This window comes from Ursus americanus, chromosome 19, assembly GCF_024610735.1.
Source record: "Ursus americanus isolate L20-20 chromosome 19, mUrsAme1.1.p, whole genome shotgun sequence".
Lineage (NCBI taxonomy): Eukaryota > Metazoa > Chordata > Mammalia > Carnivora > Ursidae > Ursus > Ursus americanus.
In genome coordinates this window covers 15,050,613-15,075,963 of record NC_142145.1, presented here as the reverse complement: position 1 = coordinate 15,075,963, position 25,351 = coordinate 15,050,613, and the positions used below count along the sequence as shown (strand labels likewise).

Here is a 25,351-nt window from a genome sequence, read left to right as displayed (position 1 = left end):
TTAGGAGGAAAATAACTGCTCCACTTTGCATAAACTCCAGGTTGGTTTCTCATCTGGAATGCTCATTGCTGCTTTCTGTGAAAGTGAGACTTTGCTCAGGAAGTTTGTCAACAGGATAGTGTCAGAGGACGAGACCTTTCCAATGGGAGGGTGTGGATGATGAGACAGAAGACTTGTGGCAGAATGAAAAAAGTAAAAACAAACAAAAACCCTATATTTTTTGGTAGCAAAGGGATAGTCATAATAATAATCATGGTAGGAGATTGGAAGCAATCTGTGCTCTCAGATCCGAAGAACTCCAATATGGAATGAAACAGGAAGACAAGTTCACCTTACATTTTTTTAAAGGATAATGATGTAATTCTTCAAAAATTAAAGAATTCATTGATTTGCATTGTAATAACTATTTCCTTTAACCTGTTTTTTAAAAAAGATTGATTTATTATTTAAGAGGGGTGGTGAAGGGCAGAGGGAGAGGGAGAGAGAGAATTTGAAGCAGATTCTCCAATGACCACAGAGCCTGATGTGGGGCTTATCCTAGAACCCTGAGATCATGACCTGCGTCAAAATCAAGAGTTAGATGCTTAACCTACTGAGACACCCAGGTGCCCCTTCTCTGACCTGTTTTTGAGAGCAGGGTATTTTCCCTGTTAATTTCTCTTCATCTTGTTCTGTAATGCATCTGATAAATTGAAGACACGTTTCCATTTAATTATCCCATTGCAGATTCCAGCTCAGTTTCATTGGGTGGAAATTTCTTGCCACCACTTGATATTGCCAAGCTTTTACATTTCTGCCAGTTTAGAGTACAACATTTTATCTTCTATGGGTTTTAACTTGCCCTTTGACTGATCATTAATGAGAATGAGTAATTTATCAATGCTATTGGTATTCAGGTTTTTGTTCTATGGATTATCTTTTCATATTTTATGCATTTTAATTAAACTTTTCTCTTTCATACTTAAGTCATTAATAAGTTCCATATTGTTATTTGTGTATTGTGTAAAAGATCTAACTTCTAAGTTTTCTATTTGAATTTGACTGTTTCAGCCTCATATTGTTGAATAGCCCATCCTTTCTCCACTGATATGCAGTGTTGCCTCAATGGTGCGTCAAATTTCCACGTATGTATGGGTCAGTTTCTTGTCTCCTTTTTCTATCCCAATTGTTTGTGTATCTCCACATGAGTAAGATGCTTCTGTAATGTTGGCTTTATAATAACTATTTCTGCTAGGATAAATTCCCTTGTCTTTTTCTTCTTTAACATTGCCTCATCCATGTTGGATCCTTTGTTCTTCCTTACTAATTTTAGCATTAGCTGGTCAAGGTAAGATTTTATTTTTATTTTTATTTTTTGTAGAGCGGGCTTCATGCCCAGCATGGAGCCCAACACAGGGCTTGAGCTTACGACCTTGAGATCAAGACCTCAGTTGAGATTAAGAGTTGGACACTAAACCGACTGAGCCACCAAGGCACCCCTGGTCAAGTTAAGTTTTTGTTTTTGTTTTTTTTTTATAATTTTTATTTTGTTATATTAGTCACCATACAGTATATCCCCAGTTTTTGATGCAATGTTCCATGATTCATTACTTGCATATAACACCCAGTGCACCATGCAATATGTGCCCTCCTTAATACCCATCACCAGCCTATCCCAACCCCCCACCCCGCTTCCCTCTGAAGCCCTCAGTTTGTATAAAGAAAGGGGGAGGGGTAATCAGAAGGAGGAATGAAGCATGAGAGACTATGGACTCAAGTTAAGTTTTTGATGATAATTCCAGTGAATGTATAGATAAATTTGAGAAGAATTGCCATCACGAGACTAGGTCATCTTGTGCATGAGGCAAATAATTCTATTTATTTAGATCTTTCCTTATGCCTTCCAGTAAATGTTTATTATACTCTCTCTAGACTAATTGCATCATTTCATTAGATTTCTTCTTAGGTAGCATTTAATTTTGTTGCTATTATAAACGTCTTTTTTGAAAATGTAATTCTTAGGAGTCATTTGTGGTATATAGGAACATAACTGATTCCTGTAGATTGATTTTAAATGCAATAAACTTGAATTCTTATTAGCTCTGATAGTTTTTCTATATATTTGATTGGATTTTCTGTATTGACAATGATACTGTCTGTGAGTAGTGTAAGTTTTAATCTTTAGAACTTATTTTTGTTTTACTATGTTTTCTAGGACCTAAGAAAACTTGGAACACAGTGAAAAAATTCATCCTAGAAACATCCGATTATTTTTTCCCCTTACTCTAAAGCCTATTTTATCTGATACTAATTTAACCACACAGTTTACTTGTAATTGTCCTCTCCTAGTTTTTCTTTTCCTACCTTTGACTTTTCATCTTTGGTATCCCTATACCTTTATGTGTGTTCCTTGTTAATAACACATATCTGGATTATGTTCTTTATCCAATTTGATTAACCACTGTCTTTTTTTAAAAAATAGTTTTATTGGGATATAATTCGTAGAACCATAAAATGCACCTGTTTAAGTTTACATTTCATTTTTTGTGGTGAATTTATAGAATTGTGTAAGCATCACCAAAATCTAGTTTTAGAGCATTTTCTTTTCCCCTGAAAGATCCCCTTCAGTTGTTATGGGTAGTGCTGCAATGTACGTTCACATACAAAGCTCGTGTGGACATACCTTTCATTTCTTTAGGAAAATGCCAAGCAGTACAGTTACGGGGTCTGATGGCAAGTTTATGTTTCACTTTTTGAGAATCTGCAAATTGTATTATGAAGTCACTGCACTGTGTTACATTCCCATCAGCAACATAGGAGGGAGTCTCATTTCTCTACATTCTCCAACATTTGTTGTTGTCTGTCTTTTTGGATACAGCCATTCAATTATTTGTGAAATAACATCTCATTGTGGTTTTAACTGGAAATTCTCAGATGACTCATGATACCAAACATCTTTTCATGTGTTTATTCACCATTCAAATACTTTTGGTGAAATGTCTATTCAAATATATCCCCCATTTAAAACATTGGGTTGTTGTCTTATTATTGAGTTGTTAGTGTTGTATGTTTTACAATAAGTCCTTTGTAAATGATATGATTTGCGAATATTTCCTCAGAGTAGGTGGCTTTTTTTTTCTTCATCTTAATGGTGCCTTTTGAAGAATGTTGTACTTTTGATGTTATATATTCAAGAGCTCTTTGCCTAACCGAGATCACGCAGAAGGTCCCAGAAGGTCCTGTATTTTCCAGTGCCTCTCTTTGGCTGATGACTTTAGTCCATCTATTTTCATTTTTTTCCTGTCAGATTAGTTTTTAGATCTATCCTTTATCTTTTTTGTTCTTTAGTGTCACCTTGTCAGCAGTGAAAGGATTCGTGAGTTGGAAGGATGTTCGTAATATTATAAGAGAACAATAATATTCCCTATTGTTCTCTTACAAGTGGGCAGCACGGGTTTTTCAGAGGCCACATGACTGATACTGAAGGCAGAACAACATGTGAGGATCTGTTTCTCTTCTCTTAAGTCATCTTTAAGGAGATGGGCAGAAATGTGAAACAATGGCACCCTTAGTAGTTTTGGAAAATATAGTTATTTTCATATGAGTGTTTGTGTTAACATGGAAGAGGCTTGTTTTGTTTTCTCCAGTGACTTGTAACACTGCAGGGTACTGAGGCCAAGGTGTTTGAGAATTGCTGCACTGCTCGTGTCGTGCAGAGTGGGCTTTGTTTGTGTGTGTGTTTGTTTGAGTCCTGCTCACGACGACATGTTCTGTGGTATGAGGGCCCAGAGCTTCCTTCTCTTTCTGGAACATCGGCCGTGATCTCTTCCAACAGCGTCTTCCCCTTTCTCCTCATTCTAGTCTTCCAGCCTATTTGCTAGAAATATTTAAACCCTCACGTGCTGCCTTCTGTACCTCCCCATCTCTGTTGTAGTTTTCACTTCCGGGTCTCGGTAATACATCTCGAGTGATTTCTTCATGTCTGTTTTGAAATTTGTTAACTTGTCATTTGTTTTTTTTCAACATTTTTTCTTTGTTGAGGTGCAACTGACAAATTAAAAAAGTATATATTTAAGGTGTATGCGGGGTGGTTTGATATCCGTATACCTTGTGAAAGAATTACCACAGTCAAGCTAATCCATCCATCACCTCACATAGTTACCTTTTGTGTGTGTGTGGTGAGGATCGTTCATCATTAGCGGAGCTGTATCAAATATGTTGTTTAATTGTTCCACTTGATTTTAAATGACTGTAGATTCACTTCTAGGAATAATATTTGGTTCTTATGAAAATCTGGTTGTTTTGGTAGTGTTTTCTTTTGCCCATTTAAAAAAAAAAACTTCTATTGAGTGATTTTGACCCCTTTAAAAAACGTTAATAATTTAATTATTAAAATTCTCAAAATACAATCCTTTTATATATCATTTCTAGAGATTACCATTCACAGTGGGCTGTTCTTTCATATTTGTTGCAATTTGAGACTGGAACTCATCTTCTCTGGGACTTAATTTGGGAACACTGCATGGCTGGAGTGAGGACTTAACTTGGGGATACTGTGTGGCTCTGAGTGAGTCTATCTCCATCCTTAGGAGTTTTGCCTTTGCTTCTGCCAAGTCCTCTCCAGTTATATCCTTATCCAGGGATTACTATCCTATACGTTTTAGGCATTGTTATTCCTATCAAGTGAATTCAAACCCTAAGCTCGAACATAGTCAGGACTGTGGTTCTAAATTCTCAAAGAAGACTTTTTTCCCCCCACAAGAAGCCCAGGATGAGAAGGACATTTTGTCTTCTGAGCCTGATGGACAAATAGTTTCTAGTTCATCTTTTACTGAAGGCTTCTAAGGGTCTCAGGTTTCAGTGATGGTCTCAGTTTTAACTTGCAGCCTTAAGAGGAGTCTATCCCTACCAGTGTGCGGACATATAAGCTCTTGGTTCCTGAGATGAGCAAAGGCCACATCCTCTAAACTTCCTTCCCAGTGATATGACATTGTCAGCTCATGTGCATGTCTGTATTCTTTCCAGACCTGCAAAAATTTCCCTAGTTCTTTGAAAGGGCTCATGAGACTCCAAAGGCCATAATTATGTAAGGCTTTTACTTAAAGGCAGAGAATGTGGTGTAATAAGAGAAAGAGAATGCAGCAAATATCTGAAGTCCTAGACATCTCAAGGGCAAGATGTCCAAGGGTCCTATTCACTCCTACATGGACTGCACCGTGTCTCCAGGTTGAACCCCAGAATCAATATGAGAAATCATGGCTTTGTGAAAGTTCAAAGAGAAGCTTTCAAGGAGGCCCTGCAAGTCATCAAGCCAAGCTTATCAAAGCAGGTAGGCGACCTGCAAAAGGTAGATGAAGAAGCTGACTCTGAAAGGTACCAGGGAACCTAAAATAGGGCATCCTAAACAGTGCAATTAAATTCCACTGCCCTGATTGTGACTCAGAGTAAAAACCAGACACGCACACTTCTCTTGAGATAAGTGCAGAGCTTTTTCATTCTATCAGAATGAAAATAGATCTCCACAAGTTCTCTCTTTCCTTTGGTTACTGGAAGTTTCTCTTACTTTCATATGAGCTCAGTTATACAATTAAAGGTATGATTGTTGTATTTTATACAGAACTTGTAGGTGATTTTTAATAGGGGACTTTCCAAGTTGTCTTGATGTTACTTAAATCAATAGTCCTCCATTATTTTTAACAATGGGAGTGACCACAGTTCATTGGGTTTACTATAATCCCAGTGGGCTGCAACACTTTTTGGAATCTGTACACTTTTTTTTAAGGTTTTGTTTTTAAGTAATCTCTACACTCAATGTGGGGCTCGAACTCACAACCCTGAGATCAAGAGTTGCGTGCTCTACTGACAGAGCCAGCCAGCGCCCCTGAATCTACACTCTTTATTGTATGTCTAACCTTCTAAGGTTACTAGATCCTGTTTCTTATACTTTAGGCCACTGGCTAGATTGCTACTTAAAAGAACTGTTTGCCATCTTACCTCATCAATTTTATTAAACTTCTGTTAGTAGAACTTGTCTCAATTATGCCTATTTCTTTTCTTTTCTTTTCTTTCTTTTTTTTTTTTTTTTTTGGTGTGTGTGTAGTGGTGGTGGTGGGGTGTCCTTGTAACTAGAACAGCTCCTTTGGTGCCCCAGCAGTCTCTTGCCTTCCCAGGCCACCACTGCTGACATTTGATTCATTGAGCACACTTTATAACAGGGAATTGAAAATTAAAGTTTCAGTGAAAGCAAATAACATATTTTGATCTGTTTTTTTTCCTGTATGAAACAAATGTTTTTCTTCATTTATCTTGTTGGAATTAAAAATTCCATTAACAGAGATTCCTCTACATAAATATGGAAATAAAACCGATTTCTTGTTGAATAAGCGTAAGAGAGAACATACATGTAGGTAGGCCATAAAGACTATAGAGCCAAAATAAACTTCTACACAATTTATTTGGCAAAGCAGGTACAAAGTTCGCTTGGGAATGAGATAGCTATTTGTTTAGTTAATTGACCTCGTCCAAAAGAATAATAAAACTTCTTTTATCCTCCCAAGAAACTAATGGTTACACCTGACACTGTGCACCTAAAGATAGAGGAGCGAACGAATGGCAACATTTTTTCCTACACTTTCATTGTCATGCCCGAGCCTTACAATTGCCCAGTGAAGGAGGAAATCACCCCATTTCAGACCGCAGAGACCCCAAAAGGTTGAAGTGACCTGTGCTGGAACATGCAGTCAGTGGTGTAGTGTTATGACTCCCCTCCCTCCCTCCTTCCCTCCCTCCTTCCTTCCTTCTCTCCCTTCTTTCCTTCCTTCCTCCCTCCCTCCCTCCCTCCCTCCCTTCTTCTTTTCTCTTTAAACAATAAGTTGGAGTTTATTTTTTTCACATCAAAGTAGCACACAGGGATGTAAGTTTGGTAAAATACTGCATTTGGCCACTCTTTCACTGTTTGGTTTTCTTTTATATCTTTTGTTCTCATTTTTATTCTATATAGTTAAGTTCATTCTAATTTTCTATACATGACTAAGCTTTTAAATTACTGCAACATGTTCAAGGCTCTCTCTCATTATTGGGAAAGTGGAATTTTCCCTAAGGGGAAATTATAATTAACTCGATTACCTTTTATACAGAAAATAAAAGAAAATAATATAGAGTTATTTTTTAAGTCAGGTTTTTAAATAAACCTTTCCCATAATTGATTAACATAAGTAAGATGTTAAGTGTGCCTTGAGCTCTATATTATTTTTATAAATATTCAAAATTATTCTCTTTATAATTTTATCAGGAATTTTTTTGGTGCTCATTGATTCTTTATTCTATTCTATGTATTATATATAGATATCTACATATCCTAGGCCTTACATGCACATGTAATTTGGAATATGTCAAGAAGCGATTTGAGTGGTAAAGCTACAGCAGCAAATAAAGAAAAGCCCAGCTTTCAAAGAACATATACTTCCGGGGCGCCTGGGAGGCTCCGTCGGTTAAGCATCTGCCTTCAGCTCAGGTCATGATCCCAGAGTCCTGGGACTGAGCCCTGCATTGGGTTCCCTGCTCAGCAGAGAGACTGCTTCTCCCTCCCCCTCTCCCTTGGCTGCTCCCCCTACTTGTGCTCATTCTCTCTCTCTCTCTCTCTCTCTCTCTGTCAAATAAATAAATAAAATCTTAAAAAAAAAAACAACCTTATACGTCTTTGGGGGAGAGAGATAGTATACAATTAAATATATTTTAGGTACAATACTCTGCGGCAGTAACAAAGAGGAGCAAGTTACAGCTGTGCAACATAATAGAAATCTAGAGAAATTCTCAAGTTTTGCACAACATTGCTGCAAGCATGTTGGTTTATCCCTCTTAAGGGAACCTGCAATGGAGTCCAGTACCCTCTCTAATAATACCAATGGTCAAGTGCTTTTTCTTATTACCATACACACTTGCAACTCTGAGAACTCTGAAACACAAATCCGATAACGTCATTTCCACGAGAAACTCCACGATGGCTTCTTGTATCCTAGAATCCTCTTCTCAAGCTTTTCCCCCAAAGTACCTCAGTGAGTAAAGGATGCAGTGAAGGGTATGATAACCAAGGCTTGAATGATTGTTGAAGACTGTGAAAATATTTAAATCTTGTATTTTGATATAAATATACCAGCAGATTTACGCTCTATACATAATATGCTTACTTTAAAATAATATTTTGTTTAGAATTGCATAGTATAAGGAGAAAACTGTCATCTATTGATTTGTGGGTGCAATGCTGGCAAATTTTGCCTATTAATTTTAGAAAATTGAATTGAAAATTGACATATTTTCATTTCAGTTTAATTTTGATTCTCAGATTTTGTATTGCAATTTTGTATTAATCTTTGTTTATTAGCAAATTGAGTAACATTCATGATAAAGGAAGATATGTGTGACAATATGCTCCTTTCAAATACCAAGATTTTACTTTATCCTCTTTTAGCTTTATAGCTGTTAGAAAAAAGACCTTCAAGATAATTTATATTCTTTTTTTTTTTTTAAGATAATTTATATTCTTTAGCATAGCAGTGTTGTTTGAACTAGCTTAGTAATAAAAATAAAAAGAAGGAAGGGGTGTTGGAAGAATATTAAGAATATTGGAATAATTCACAGAAGGAAGCGTTCTAGAAAGTAGGGCCACTCTGTTGCTGGGTGAAGTGGGGAGATACTGGGACCCTGGCCAGCCAGAACTGAAGGAGTCACCAAAGGTTCTTGGTCTTGTCATGAGAAGGAATTCAAGGACAGACATGCAGCACAGTTGATGAATAACAGAAGTGGGAATGTTTATTAAAGTGAAAAGTGCACTCTTGAGACATGACAGCAGGTGAGCTCGAGAGCCAGCGAGCTGCATGCCCCGGGGGTTGGGTTTCTATTATTGACAGTTGTTAGTGGGGAGTGGAATATTGATTACTTGGGGCAGGGAAACAGTTTCTGGTTTTTTCTTCCTAATTTGGTCAGGGGTTTCCTGTCATGGCCACTGCCATCCTGGGCCTGTCTGGTTTGTTCCCTCTTGTGGAGGGAGGCCAGGATAAGCCTTGGATTTTCTAATAGCTGGCCATGACTTCCTCATTGCTGACCCTCAGAGTATCTGGTTAGAACCTAATTGCTTACTCTAACAACTCTAGAGTCCCTCAAAAAACTGAACCAGAGGTGCTTGGACCATTTTGGGGAATGACTCAGTTTCTCCTGGATATGTCCCGTTGTATAAAGGAGGTATGCGTGTTATTAAACTTCTTTTCATTTTTCTCCTGTTAATCTGTCTTTTATTATGGGGGTCTCAGCCACAAACCTAGAAGGGTAGAGGGAAAATTATTTCTCTTCTCTGAGCGATGCATCAGTAGAGGTCGTTTGACTAAATCAATGCAGGCATGTAAGTAACACTCACTTGGCTGTGGTTTGTAGGATGAGAAGAAAACATGAGCATAGAGAAGAAATTCAGTTACGAGATATCGTTGGCAACGTAGAAGATGAATGAGACAAATTTGTGATTAGAAGTTGACTCCTCAAAGTGCGCCTTGATTGCACATGCCGTAGGTGTCTGAGCTCTAGGTCGCGTCTCTAACACTTCATCTCTCCATATAGCCTAGTACTTAGTAATTAGCGCTTTGACATAATTTAGAGGGAAAAAATAAAAGACTGTATTTAGTATTTATCCCAAGATTTAAGAACATAGATTTTATATTTTTTTCGTTTGCAATAGGAAGGAAGGTATTCTTTCATTCTTTTTCAATAATAATACAAAATATGACGATGGTACTCTTGCCACTTGACTTTCTCTGGGTCAGGTGTATTTTTTGGCCCTCACAGCAGGCGAGTTGAGCTGAGCTGATAGACCTTGCTGAGGGTGTTTAATTTGTTTTAACACGAAATAGCCATCTACTAAGTTCTTTGCTGTGCACCAGATCGATACAGACAGAGCTGAGTAAGGCACAAAGGTGGATAAGACACAATGCTGGTTTACTTCAAGGAACTGATAATGTAGTCAATGACGTAAAATGCATGTAAATAAGTATAGTCCAAGATATTTCATAAGCACTTTAAGGTAAAAACAGAATAAAACTTAAAATACTCCATGTTAATACTGAGGAAACAAAATTATTTCCTCTTAAGGTATTAAGAAGGACAGAAGGGACATAGGAATAAATAGGACTCAAATAATAAAGGAAATTTGAGGAAGGCATGCAAATTTGAGTTAGCAGTTTTCACAGAGCTTAACCTTTAATTTATGAGAGTAACTTTTACAAGGAATAAATGTATTTTGGACAGATACACAAGACCTGATCATCTGGTGTATACAGAGCACACAGGAGGCTAAGTGAATGAGTGTGAATGGGTAGATAGAACTCTGCCTCACTCCCAAAAAACTGAAGAGACGAGAGATAATGTACTATGCTCTGCTCTTTCCTAGTTAAGCATCGCCATCTCTTTCAGTTTTAAAGTTTCCTAATATGACAGGAGTCCAACTAATATCTCATTTTCAAATGGTTTTCAATTGTGTAAATCTCTATCTTTCATCTTTGCTTTTATTAGCATAGCAGTGTCCAGTGATTATAATGAGAGAGCATTTTTTTCAACTATTCAAATGTCATTTATTTAAGAAGCAAAATTTTTGCATAATACACTACAAAAGATCAAATAGATAAATAATTCAAGGAATATTTATGAGTTTATTCATTTGTTTTGCTAGTCTTCCTTCTCAGTAGGTGAATTAATGTGCGAATTAAATATTCATGAGCCAATTTGTGTTATTGGTTTATTTTGTGATATCCAGATGTTATTTTTTTCCCTCTTGTATTCAGTAATGATCATTTGAGATTCAAATGCAAACACTAGGCATAGTTGTCATACCTATATATCATTAAAAATGAATAATAAGGCACCATAAGAAAAAGCATTTTACTTATTGCTTTCTTTTCAATAAGACAATACCATTGGAATCTTATTTTCTACTTAAGAATAATTTTGTATCTACAACATCTATGCTTATAAAGGCAGCATTTTATAACATGGTAGTTTTAAAACTTTTGGTCTCAGAATCCCTTTTTATGCTTAAAAGTTACTGAAAATCTCAAAGAAAACCCAAAGAATTTGTTTTATCTGGGGTATAACTAATAATTTTGGCTGTATTAGAAATATTGTAAATTAAAATTGGTAAAGTTAAAAATATTTATCAACTTACTTTAAAATAATAGTTATATATTATATTAACTATCATACATATTAACATTAATATCTTTATTTTATAAAACTACTCCTCCTTTCCAAGACCAAAATAAAAACCATACCACCATTCACTTGTCAACCCACCAGAATGGTTTCTGTTCTCAATATTTCATTGACACTTGTTTGGCAAGGACAACCAATATTCTTTATACTGTCAAATCCAACAAGTACTCCTTGCCCTTACGTTCTTATATTACAGGTTTTCTCTGTTGCATCTGAGGAAAATAATTAAATAAATAAATATATATATATATATATATGTGTGTGTGTGTGTGTGTGTGCGCACGCGCACATATGTGTGTGTATGTATATACATTATATATGTGTGTGTATATGTATATATATACACATATATCTATTTTTTGCTTTAAACAATGAATTGTTTTTTAAAACTTAAAATAAGAAAAATACCTTTACTCACGTATTTATCATTTTCAGCACTCTTCATTCTTTGTGTAGAGCCAAGTTTTTGAAAAATCTTTTCATCTTTTTTTTTACCCTGAAGAATATCCTTAATTAAGTATCTTGTAGTACTGTCAACAAAGTCCCATTTGTTTGTGATGGAGAATGTGACACAAAATTCTAGTTAGTGTCTAGTTAGTGTCTGCTTGGTTTCTTTCAGTACCTTAAAGAAGTCTTTTCTATTTGTTTATTTATTTATAACACAAGTAGAGGGAGGGGCAGAGGGAGAGAGAGAGAGAATCTCAAGCAGACTCCGCACTGAGTGCAGAGCCCACCAACACAGGCCTTGATCTCAGGACCCTGAGATCATGACCTGAGCTGAAACCAAGAGTCGAACCCTAACTGACTGAGCCACCCAGGCTCCTCTAAGGAAGTCTTTTCATTGCTGACAGTATTTCTGATGAGAAGTCTGGTCATTATTAACATTAGTCCCCTGTACATAATGAATCTTTTGTTGACTGCTATAAATTTTTTTAAAATAACTGCTTTCAGCAATTTGATATATGTATTCTGGTATGGCTTTCTTTCTGTTTATTCACCTTGGATTGTAGAGCATTCTGGGATCTGTGTGTTCATAACGTTGATCAAATTTGGACATTTTTTTAGCCATTATTCCTTCAAATATTTTTCTGCATCTCCTCTCTTTCTGGAACTCCAGCTAAGGATATATTAAAATACATTATTTTGCTGCACATATCACTAGATTCTGGTCATATTTTTTCAGGATTTTTTATCCTTGTGCTTCAGTTTGGATAATTTTTATTGCCCTTTCTCCAAATTCATTAGTCTTATCTTTTTTTCCTGTAACCTCTAACCTTCTATTAGACCAAGCTAGTGAATTTTTCATTTCAGTTGTTTTTTTTCACCCCTAGAAATTCTATTTAATTTAGTTTATTGTTTCCATTTATCTTTTCATTATGTGCATGTCTTTGTCAAATCCTTGAATATATTTGTAGCAGATGTTTTTTGAAGTCCTTACCTGTTAATTTCAACATCTCTGTTGTTTCTGGTTCTATTTACTGATTTTTTTTTCCTGGTTGCAAGTCACATTTTTTTTTTCTACTTCTTTGTATATTTTATAATTTTTATGGGATGCTGGACATTGTGAATTTTTTGTTCCAGGCTGGGAGGGACTGATTGATTCCAGGTTATATAACCTGATAAACACTAATACCCTTAGTTCTTAAAAATACCAAAAAAGTTGGTTGGTTTAATAGCCAGTTGTTCCATATATATTTCATTCAGTTATTGGATTAAGTTGTCTCTGAATAACAACAGTCATAATGAGATAGGTACTAGTTAGCTGTTTTATGGTTTACATAACTGGAATAACTCGAGGTATGCGTTGATTTTCCAAGGGTGCTATGAGTCAGTTAACGTAGATGTTATAGATCTGGTTCAGGCCAGATTATACTAAAACCTGTGAGATTCAACTTGGAATTATTTGTCCCTATTAGTCCATATTCTAAAATCATTCTTTGGGGCACCTGGCTGGCTCAGTTGGTTTCAGCTCAGGTCATGTGGGATTGAGCCCCACACTGGGCTCTGTACTCAACAGGGAGTCTGCTTCACTCCCTCCCCCTTTGCCCCTCCACCTGTTCCCATACTCTCTCTCTCTCTCTCTAAAATAAATAAGCAAATCTTTAAAAAAAATCATTCTTCATAATTCAGGCTTGGAGAAAATGTGGAACTTCTGAGAAAAAATATGAATTACATGTGTCAACAAATAGAATGTGGAGTTATGAATGGCAGTTCAATCCCCTCAATGTAGACAGCCATTTAGGAAGGCTTCATCGAACTCAGGTGAGTGAAAGAAGTAATGTTGAAAGCAACGAATCAGTATTGCTTTACTTATTAATATTTTATGTTCAAGTAAAAGCATACATTATCTGAAAACAATTTCAAATTTTGATAACATCACAGGATCTATTTACTAAGTCACTAGATGGGCAAGAATAGTTAGTATGTTATGTTGTTTTAGCAAAATGAAGAGATTAAGGTTGGAAGATCTAGTTTTTGGTCAAAGATCTAGTTTTGGGGTCAAAACTCTGCCCTGACAGTTGCTACTTGTACTTTGTTGGGCAAACTCTCTTAAGTTTTCTGTAGGTTTCTACACTGTGGATATTGTGTTAGAATTATGTGTCTGTATAATGAATTATATATTTGTATAACGCAAATGGTGATCTACAAAAACAAAACAAAACTCTTTCTTTCAACTTTAAAGATCAAGCTAATAAAAGAAAGATATCCTGTAGTTATCCGCAGGAAGTACAAAGAACAATGTATCGTTTCGAGTATATTATATGATTGTGATCTTTTCTTCTTTCGGTATGTATAAACAATAAGTTTACAAGTGCTTATGGGAAAATGAAGGTGAAATGAAAGATGAAAGAATCACATGAATGTAAAAGACCAGATAAAAGCATGAGTGATTTTCTCTGTACTTTGTGTATTTAGAATATCATGCTTCATGGTATTGTCAAAAACAATTTCTCAGAGATGAAAAGAAATTTTCCCAGAAGACATCAGTGACTTATGAAAACAGATGAAGTCAAACCCTACAAAGTAAACACGTATCAGTGTGTCTCTGGGTGTTTACAGAGTTATGTCTTTCTGTCCCACAAATTTAGCTGTTTACTCTATCTTTAAATTTGTCTTTCTCTTTGAACCCATATAATCAGAAATTATGTGGAAAGAAAGGCTGATAAATATGACCTAGGTGAAAGGAATGATGTAACCCTTCTTTGGATATTACAGTGTGACAACACATATAAATGTGTGAAACATTACATGATATTAAGCACTGTGAAAGTGTATAAGGAATTGAATTATACTTTTTCTCACCTTCAAAGTTTATACAATCTAAAGTCTCTAGAGTATCGACATAGGTAAGTTAAGAAAGAAGAAAATATTAGGTAACAATTTTCACAGTCTTCCATGCTTAACATGTTGTAATTCAAAAAATTTTTTATATCATGGTCCAAATATAATTTTTTCAACTTTAGTAGCTAATAAATGCACAAATGTGGGCAAGGCGCATAACCTTTGTGTGCCTCCCTTTCCTTATATGAAAATTAGTACCGCAGTCTCTGCGCATGGCCTGGATTGTTAATGCTTCCCAGTATCCATCTCATCTTTGTATTAATAATGGTAAATCTCCTCTTCTCTGCTCACCTCTTCCCTCCCTTCTATACAAAGTGTTAGCAGGGAAGATGTCCATCCAGCAGGAGACTATCATTTCTATGCTAACCTCCCAGCAGCTCTGTGTGGCCATGGCCGCTCTCTGGTCATGTGACTAAGTCCTTGCCAATAAGACGTGCACTAGTTCTAGATCACACCTCTAGCGATAGTCTAATTTCTCTTATTTCCCTTTCCCCCATCCCTTGGTTTAGAATTCAGATACAGTGCTAACAAGCTAGCTTTGTGGATGAAAAGTGTGTGAAAGCAACAGTTTTGACCTGAGCTGTCCAGTCAGTGGTTACCAGCCTCTTGTGGCTGTGCAGCACTTAAAATGTGGTTAGTGTGACTGAAGAGATGAATTTTTTATTTTATTTGGCTTTAATGAATTTAAATTTAAAAATTTATACTCTAGTTATCAAAGAACTCTTTAAAAATTTTTTTATTTATTTACTTGAAAGAGAGAGAGAGCACAAGCTGGGGGGTGGAGCAGAGGGAGAGGGAGAAGCAGAGCCTCCCACTGAGCAGGGAGCCGGAGGCAGGGCTTGTTCCCAGGAGCCCAAGATCATGACCCAAGCTGAAGGCAGCTGCTTAAAGGACTGAGCCACCCAGGGGCCCCTCAAAGAACTTTTAAGTATGTTTGAAAAACACATAAATTAATCTATTTTTTAATCTATTTTTTTTCAACTGAAGCTTTTATGAAATCTAAATATGGACCAAGTATTTCCCAACTAACATGTAATTAAACATCCACTTAACATCCAATCGAGATGCAATGCATGTTTGAATTATAATATTTTGGATATAGTGGGTTAAATTGAATGAATTTTTAAAGTTAATTTCACCTGTTTCTTTTTATTTTTTAAAATGTGATTAATAGAAAATTAAAAATTACATATGTCCTTTACGTATATTTCTCAAGAGAGCACTGGTCTAGTGGATTGGAGAGCCACAAGATAGAAGGAACCCTAGTCTTTGGATGACCTCACGGACAGAATAATACAACAGCCCCGAGCCATTTACCAGTTTAGACTTGTATGTAGGAGAGCAATAAATCTTCTAATTGGCTTAAGTCACTATTTTGGTTTCTGTTAAAGTAGCCATGTACTGTTTTAACTAATAAACTACTTCATAGAGTTTGGGAAGGACTAAATGAGTTAATTCTCATTTTTTTAGAACAGATCATGTCTCAGACCAAAGGCTCAATGCCTATAAATTATTATCATTATTATATCTCTCGTTTCAATGAAATTTTCTACCCCCTTATAATTCTATATCATTTTATGTATTTGTATAATATAGTGCCATCATCATGATCAATTCCATGCATTTTTTAAAAGATTTATTTATTTGAGAAAGAGTGAGTGAGAGAAGCAGAGGGAGGGGCAGAGAGAGAGAGAAGCAGACTTCCCACAGAGCAGGGAGCCCAACGTGGGCTCAAACCCAGGACTCCAGGATCATGGCCTGAGCAGAAGGCAGACCTTTAACCAACTAAGCCACCAGGCACCCCTCAAATTCATGTATTTAAATTAGAATTCACTTTGGAAAATTTCTCAGATGGCATATGTTCCTGTTCTATAAGCTGTTAATCTCACAGATGATAAACAGCTCTTGCTCAGAGTTTTACTAATACACTTACTATGTTCAACCACCATCCCTTCACCATTATTTCTACAACCATACGGAAACCACAGTCACGTCACTGCACACCTCAAGGCCTTCTCTGGTTTTCTTTTCCTCTAAGGATAAGCACCAAACACATTCACATGCTCTTCCCAGATCCCCAGGATTACGTCTCCCTGTTGGTTTTCTGGGCTGTTCTCTACCCTGATTTTCTCTTATTTCTTCAATTGACATCTCAACATCTTGTGGATTTGTTTGATTCTTCCTCGAATATGTTCTCTTCCTTCAACATGTGGTTAAATGATACTTATCCTCCATGTTTTAGCTCACATGTTGTTCTCTTTAGAGAGGCCTTCCATGTTCGTCTCCTGCTAAATGTTCGCAGAGCACCTTGATGGCACCTTCCTGTACCACCCTGTCCCATGTCTCTTCTAGAATCTATGATTATCATCCTTACTATAAATGTAGCACTTTTCCCATTATTAAAATATGACACTTTTCTCTCCATTACTCACTTTTCTGCCAAGTTATAACTTCTTTAAGGGCAATATTTAATGTATATTTTGTACTTCCCCTCCCACATCAAGACAGAACTTCTTTTGTTTTTCTTTAATGTAAGCTCTACACCCAACGTGGGGCTTAAATTCACAACTGCAAGATCAAGAGTCTCATGATCTACTGACTGAGCCAGCTGGGTGCCCCAAGACACAACTTCTAATAAATGCATTGAACTGACAAATAAACTATACAAAAATTGACCAATATTTGTTGTGATAATTCAGAGAAAAATAAAGATCACGTCAGCTTAGTGATGGAGATAAGAACATATTTATGGAGCTACTAAGATGTGAGTTGGACCTTCTAAGATAGAATTCAGGATAGGGTTAAGAGAGTAGATTCTAGAACCAGAATGGCTGGGATTGAATCTTGGGTCTGCCAATTAGTAGCTATGTGAGTCTTAGCAAATAACATGAATTCTCGGTGCCTTAGGTTCTTCATCTGTAAAATGGAGAAGGCAAACAGCAGTGTTATTTGTAAGGTTTCAGGGAGAATTCAATGAGTTAATACAAATTGAGCTTAGAAGACAGCTTGACACCTAAGAAATACTTGATAAATGTGTGTTAAATGTGACCTTTGAATTAGAAGAAAGGAAGAAGAAAGGCATTTAAAACAGATTAAATTTCACAAAATATAATGAGGGGAAGTAAGAAAAAGAATGAATGAACTTACTTTTGAGATGCAGAAAATTTCTGTAAATGAGGAGTAAGAGGTAGCATAAGGAAAGCGTCAGTAAAGGACTTTATCATATAGTGGTTGGCAAGTCAGTGCACACTTTTTGTCAGAGCAAGTGGCATTCTTAAAATTATTTTTTGTTTGTTTTTGTCTTTCAGGATTGCCAGAGAAAAGAGTGACATAAAGAATTACTGTTAGAAGACCTTAAGAAGCATTATCTCTTGATACCGCAAAGCCCTGAGTAAGTATTAGTACCATGCCCGCCTTATTGATGACAGAACTGAGGTAAGGAGACATATGAAACAGAACAAGCTAATGACAATACCAAAATCATAGACCTTCTATGGAGATTCAACATATGAAAAATATTTAACACTGTACGAAATACAGCAAGGATCCAGGGAAAGAAATCTATAGGTGTTAATATTTCTGCCAATCATAAGAGGGGAGTATTGTCCTCTTTTTCCCCTTTGTAGTCCCATATAATGTCGTGTAATGTAAGAAAGCTTTCACATTCTTTGTAGAGACAAAGTGTGGGTTTTAATTTCCATTTCTATGTGTTTACAAACATATACAATTAGGATAAGGTGAAACAAACAACAACATTAATTTCCCCTTGGGCTGGGGAGGGTTCTGTGCTGAGGATGTCTACAAATACAAGCCTGATTGCCAGCAGTGAGGACATGAAAGGGAAAAAAATGAGTGACGGCTAGAGTAATTTATGGCTCAAACCCATTTCCTCAGAATTGGGATTGAGTCTTGAATATTGATTGCTGGTGGTTATTATGTGTGAGAAAGGAAGGGGCGGGTGAGGAGCTTCCGGGATGAGCTTGGAATGTGAGGGACGATGCACTGCGCGAGCAGTGGGCAATTGTGGGTGGGCTTATTGACAGGGACAAGGGCGAGACTTGGAGTCATGAGAAGGGTTCATCTTTGCAGGATGAAGATAATGGGACAATCTTCCTTAATGGATGTCATGACACTATGAGAGCAAAGTAGCTCTGCAGAGCATTGAAAGAAATGGAAAGACAGCTGGGGACTCCTTGGGTTTATTTTTTCTATTTTCCCACATCTAGTCCACTTCTACCATCATCAGTCAATTCCACTGGAAAGCAATGAAAGGGGGAAATGGTTTTCAAATCATCAAATGTGTATACTTTTGTTTGTTACAGGCTCTAAGTGGACTCCTTAATGAGGAAAAAGTTGCAGTAACTGTCTCAAATTGGGTTGGAAGTTGTAAATGGCTTTTGATAAACCACAATGTTTTTTCTCTTATTATTAGAATATATTAAGAGTCACTTAATCATTTTATAAATAGCACACAATAGCCTAGGATAGAGGATAATGTATTCCAGGTGATTTTCTTATGTGAATCATCAGTGTTTTCCTACTCTTTCATTAACGTGCTCAAACTTGCTTAATAAAGAAAAATAATGTTGATCAGCACGTTATTCAATAGTTGTAAATCTCAAGGGATAAGTGGACATTTGATTAATTCTGGAGAAAATGTGTACTTGGAAATGAGGCTCAGAAGTGATGACCATTATGTATTTTTGGATTATTTAAAATGTTAAAGTTTTCAGGCATCTGGGTGGTTCAGTCGGTTAAGCGGCTGCCTTCAGCTCAGGTCGTGATCTTGGGGTCCTGGGATCGACTCTCGCATCGGGCTCCCTGCTTGGCGGGGCGCCTGCTTCTCCCTTTCCCTCTGCCTCTCTCCCCTGCTTGTGCGCTCTCTTTCTCTCTCTCAAATAAATAAATAAAATCTTTAAAAAAACCTAAAATGTTAAGGTTTTCAATCCAAAGGCAAAAAGTAATACCTGTGTTACAAGTGTGTGACCTGTATCATTAACATGCCTGTGCATTTTTTCATTTCTATCCTAGAATGTTAAGTACCTAACACTTCACCCTGCTGATAAAAGTTGTAATTGTCACAAGGGAAGGTGAAGCCATTCCTTTTTTGACATGAAATCATACTTTTAAAAAGCCGTAATGTTTAAACACAAATACATTGCAATCGTCTTTTGTTTAATTCTCTAAACAAATAAAAGCATTGTCTCCCTGCCCTTTTTACAAATAATGAAATTGCTTCATATTTCTGTGCCATCAATAAAAAGGGCTTGAAGAGAGTCTATGTTATAAGTTACAGCAGGTCACACCTTTCATGTTCAGGTTCTTTTCCATCACATAAAAGCACGCTCTGGCCCCAGGTAGTCTTTGAAAGCAGATAGTATTTTTTCACAGAACATGGATGTCAAGGAGTGTGGATATAGCCTGACAAGTAAGTGGAAATTTTGTGAGAAGTGGGAATTCAGTGGCAATTATTATTAACTGAAAGAGTGGGATTTTGAGTGTTACTTGTCAAAAAGTGCAGACTGTAGAACAAGTCTTATTTTATATGATTATTAATCACATATATTAATCATATATCACATATTTTGACAAAAACATATTAGCAGTCTTTGTCTTACTTACATATTTAAAACAGTCATTTTGTTATTAAATATAAAGTTAATATAGTTTTATGTTGTAGGTTCAATGTGTAGTTGCACTATTAATGGAGGATAATTCTTATGCCAATATATCAACTCTTGGTTTTTACATCATTTCTTTATAAACATTTCTTTATAAACATTATAAACATTCTTTATAAACATAAACATATTCTCTATAAACATAGATTTTTTTAAAATTTCACTTTTTCTTGTAATTGTTTCCACTATTTATTTTTTTTATAAGATTTTATTTATTTATTTGTCAGAGAGCAAGCAAGAGAGAGCACAAGTGGGGGGAGCGGCAGGCAGAGGGAGAAGCAGGCTCCCTGCCCAGCAGGGAGCCCGATGTGGGACTCGATTCCAGAACCCTGGGATCATGACCTGAGCCGAAGGCAGATGCTTAAGTGACTGAGCCACCCAGGCGCCCCTCCACTAATTATTTAAAAGGAGTTATGCTTCTAAAACTTTAGTTACTTTAGAATTTATTTATGTTATTATTATTCATTCTGTAGAGCATTGAAACTTTAAAAAGCAATTTTCCTCTAGAAAAAAAATTTTATAAAGAATTAACCTAATATATGTCTGTCTACAGGGTCATTATGTAATATGGAAATTTGTTTTTAAGTACACTGCATGCTTTACAAATCATCTCATATTTCTGTAATTTCTGTCTTACACAGTTTTTTCATACATCAGGTTTTTATTCTTTATGGAGAAAGCTCTAATAGAACATTTTTATCTGTCATACATAAACACTTTAAACTGCTTAAACACTGTATCAAAACTAAACCAAATTGATTTTGCTACAGTCTGAAAAAAATGCAATCTGAAATATATAGGGATTGGTTTATTTTATTTTAAGAAAAATCTATTAAAACTGGAAGCATTTAATACCACTAAGCTTATAAAATCAAAACTACAAAATTTAGCTAGAAATTATTTTCTGATTACTTCCTATTTTTCTGTCTCGCTGTAGGCAAACACCTTGATATTATGAATTATAGTTTATACTTCCTTTTCCCCCCCACATTGCCCAGAACATTAAAAGATACTTAAGAATGACTTGTTTGCTGGATTGGTTGTTTGGCTTAATATTTTTATTGAAGAGGACCTCAGGATGTACTAATTTTTAAAGGATAACTTAATGGTCTTTGGATTCAAACATCTGTCTATAAATCCTAGTTCTACCATATAAGCTATTTTTGTTAATAATAATAGCATCTATATCATAACCCTGTGTTATGAGGATTGAATAGAACAATACATGTGAGATTTTAGAATTATTTAGAATTATTTAGATTTAGGATTATTACTATTACTTAACTTCCTCAAGTTTGTTTCTTTATCTGCATACTGGGGAAAATGGGATTATGTTGTAGGCTTATTGTGAGGATTAAAATGTGTGCAAGGCACTTAGAGCTCTTAATATATAGTGGACATTATTACGCATTGTTAAATGTAAATGACGGGATCTTATTATGAAGTAGGCATTGTTTTTTATAATTAAACATGAAAGGTCTTAATTACTAAATTCTTAATCCTGTACACTAAGCTAATATGAAACTAACAACCACAAATTGTACCATTTGTTCTCTATCTGGTTATAAAAGAGCCTTACATAATTTCAGTAGTAGTAATGCTTCGCTCCAGTTTATACCTACCCACCAGAGATCACCTGTGGATGTAAATCAGAATTTCAATGATTATGAATTTCTTGAAAGCATCTATTTACAGATAAAAGCACTACATGCATATTATCAGCATGCTTAAATAATCACAAAATATTTCCTTTTTTAACTTAGATAAGGAAGAGATGAGAAAAAGTTCTGGTCATACTTTTCAGTCAACTGAGAAAAATGTGACAAAAGGTGCTCAGACTGAGTCTGTAACGACTAATTTATCAAACGCTTATGCTTCAGGTATGGATGTCAGTAACATGTTATTTGTCTCATTCTTTCCTTCTTTTTTGTCATCTACTTACTTACTGAAGCAATTGTAATTTCCTAAAGATCTGATGTTTAACTGTTTTTTGTTTTTTTGTTTTTGAGAGAGAGAGAGAGAGCGCGCATACAGGGAGGGACAGAGGGAGAGGGAGAGAGAATCGCATGCAGGCTCCATGCCCAGCCCGGAGCCAGACTCAGGGCTGGATCTCACAACCCTGAGATCATGACCTGAGCTGAAATCAAGAATCAGCCGCTTAACCAACCGAGACAGCCAGGCGACCCTTGATGCTTTAATTTACTTATAAACGTACAACTACCAGCTCATTTTTTGACAAGGCAATATAATAAGGTCCACCTGGGGGATCTTGAAGGTTCGGTTACTCCAATGGCGTTAATCTAAAATGGCTTTGTGTGTGTGTGAGAAAATTGTTATCCAGTGGGACTTTCAATGAAGATTATAAGTAAGATTTGGACACATGCTACTTGTTGTTTGACATGGCCTTTTAATATCTTTAATTTCCAATGATCAAAACTCTATCCCCATGGTGATTTTCTTTGATTCTCTAGTTACTGATCTGGCTGTTTTATCTGTTTTTTTTCCCCTCTAGATTTGTTGCCATCCAAGGATAGTAAAGATTTAACAAAATGTTTTTTGCTACAAGTGGTAAATATTCTTCTGAATTACATCAAAAAAACTTTTGATGTTAAGAGTAAAATACTGGACTTTCATCATCCTCATCAACTTCTTGAAGGTTTGGATGGGTTAGACTTAGAACTGTCTGACCACCCTGAATCTTTGGAGCAATTACTTGTTGACTGCACAGATACCTTAAAATATGGTGTTAAAACAGGTGATTTTCAAATCGATGTGTTTGAACTGGAGATGTAATGAGTAGTCTTAAGTTTATGTGTATGTTGAAACTGGTCCAGTTTTACTCATTTTTATTTAAACTATTTGTCTAGTTTATTTTCAAATTGGTGTTATCATATATGAATTGTTTATTAATTAACAAAGAAAGGTAAAAATAGTTTTGTTTGGGAAGTTATATCCAATGGCAACTAAATGTACCATTTTAACTTATTTTCACTTACCTATTTCATTTGGTCATATTCATTTTTGATGCTCAATTGATTATCCTTTTACACCAATAAAATATATAGATAATATATATGTATATATTTAATAAAATATATATATATAAAATATAGAGATAAAATATATATGTATAATTATGTATATATACATCCCATATTTTAGAAATTGTGTTTTCTGATTAATTTTATTGTAACTTTATTCTTAACTACTTAAAGCAATGATACTTTCAGGAGCTAATACTGTTTGAATAGGCTCTATGGACCCTTTTCTCTAAAATCTTAGATGTATACTAAATAATGTATCGGAAACAACATAATCTTTGGAAAGAGGCACACTTAAAATAGTGTATTTTTGACATCCCAGAAATTTTATGCATCACAAATATTTAATCTTCAAACCAAACTGATCAACCATGCCAACAAACAAAAATGACTTATATTTAAGAATGCTCATTTCTACATCAATTTTAATAATAAAAAACAAAACAAAAGTATACTCATTTTGACATTTACCTTATATAAACTGGATATCCTTTGAGAGGATACTATGCAATGTTACCATTTAAAGTCCCAGGAAAGTCATGGGGAATTTCTCACAGAATTTTAATCCTTCTAAAAAGACATACCACAAAATAATATGCGCTATATGATTTCAATTATATTTAACTATATTTTAAACTCTGTGTGAAAGTGTATATATGTATACAACACATATAAAACTACCTATTTATAAAAATACATTCTTAAGTTATACCTTCCAAATGTATTTATTATAAGTATTTGGATAGCTATGTAGATAATTTCTCTACATATATGCATAAAAATTCCTGTTCTGTATGTATTGTTTTCTATTCTATGCACTTGTATAACATATAGTATATTTACAACTAGAAAAATATTATTGAATAAGGCAAAAAGAAAGCCTCATAGGATTCTGAAATAAAAGGCATGTTTTAAGACTAAGGTCAACCATATAAAGTAAATGTGAAGTGGAAATAAATTTTAGTTAGAAATAAAAATAGAGAAAAAATTGCCCTGAAAAACAGCAGGGCAATTGGGAAGCACTCTGACAGATGTAAATCAAGTTCTTTTTCCTTCCCTTATTCGGCATGGCAAGTGTAGATGAATCCCTAGGGGCCCATTCCCTGCGTTTATTTCCCAGTGTCAAGCACGGAGGGAAAAACCAAAGATGCTGAGCAAGGGAAAAGTAAATAATAGAAAGAAACACTCCGTAACGCAGCCACAACTTCCAGGCATTCCGTTCCTTCCAATTTAATGAACATTTACTGAGCACCTATGCATTAAAAACCATGCAGATGCTGTGGGAGGAGGGGCGCTGCAGGTGGGGGAGAGTGACTGGAGGGAAAAGGTTTGCAGAGACCTGGGAGGCAAGTCATCCTTGAGCTCTGTTGTCAAACAAGTGTCAAGCGGCTAAGGAGGCATTAATTTAAGCTGAGTTGGATATAGAATGTTCAATGTGGCAACTAATGCTTGGTGATTCTTTATTAATATAAAACTTCAAAATATCATTGTGAATATCAGTCCAAAATATCAGTCCAAAAAACGTGGAAGCGGTTTTGAGAAAAAATGATTTAATTTGGTTTAGGTGGTCCCTTCCTCACTCACTGAGGTGGTTTCATGCATTCCGGCCTGGGTCTTTCTACTTTCCACCCAGGATGGGTTCCTCCCCCCAAGCTTATGAGCTCTTTCTCAGCTCGGTGACTTCTCCCAAGCTGTTCCTCCTACCCATGATGCGTCTCCTCCACCCTCTGTCTGGAAGCTAACTTCAGATCTTACCTGAAAGATCACTTCCTCCAAGAAGCCTTCTCTAAAGATTGTCTCTCCTGCTCCCCTGAACACCTTAGGCCCCCCAGGAATGGTCTTATAACATCCCGATCTTTTCCTTTGTGGTGCTTTTCACAATTGCAGTTGAACACATTGGTGTTTGCCTCCACTGGTCAGTAAGACCCACACAGCACTGGCTCCATCCAGCTTGTTAACTACTGTGCCCCCCCATGTTGAGCACTGCCCCTGCCTGTGAGAGCTCTCAGTAGTGCTTATTGGATGAAATAATTAGTTTATGTGTGCGTGATCCCTGAA

General features: G+C 35.8%; 1 protein-coding gene across 2 annotated transcripts in view; it reads left to right on the top strand.

Moving 5' to 3' along the window:
• LOC123787432 (glutamate decarboxylase 1-like) overlaps positions 1-25,351 on the top strand; it is a 227,589-nt gene that overhangs the window by 176,589 nt on the left and 25,649 nt on the right. Inside the window, exons 1-5 of one of the 2 annotated variants that reach the window (XM_045790204.2) lie at positions 8,511-9,216; positions 13,360-13,491; positions 17,880-17,962; positions 22,016-22,132; positions 22,765-23,007. In XM_045790204.2, coding sequence (XP_045646160.2) covers positions 22,027-22,132; positions 22,765-23,007 — 349 coding nt within the window. In that variant the 5' untranslated portion in view covers positions 8,511-9,216; positions 13,360-13,491; positions 17,880-17,962; positions 22,016-22,026. Of the gene's footprint in view, positions 1-8,510; positions 9,217-13,359; positions 13,492-17,879; positions 17,963-22,015; positions 22,133-22,764; positions 23,008-25,351 lie in introns of those variants that run through there. The other variant, XM_087869770.1, reaches the window with a different exon arrangement.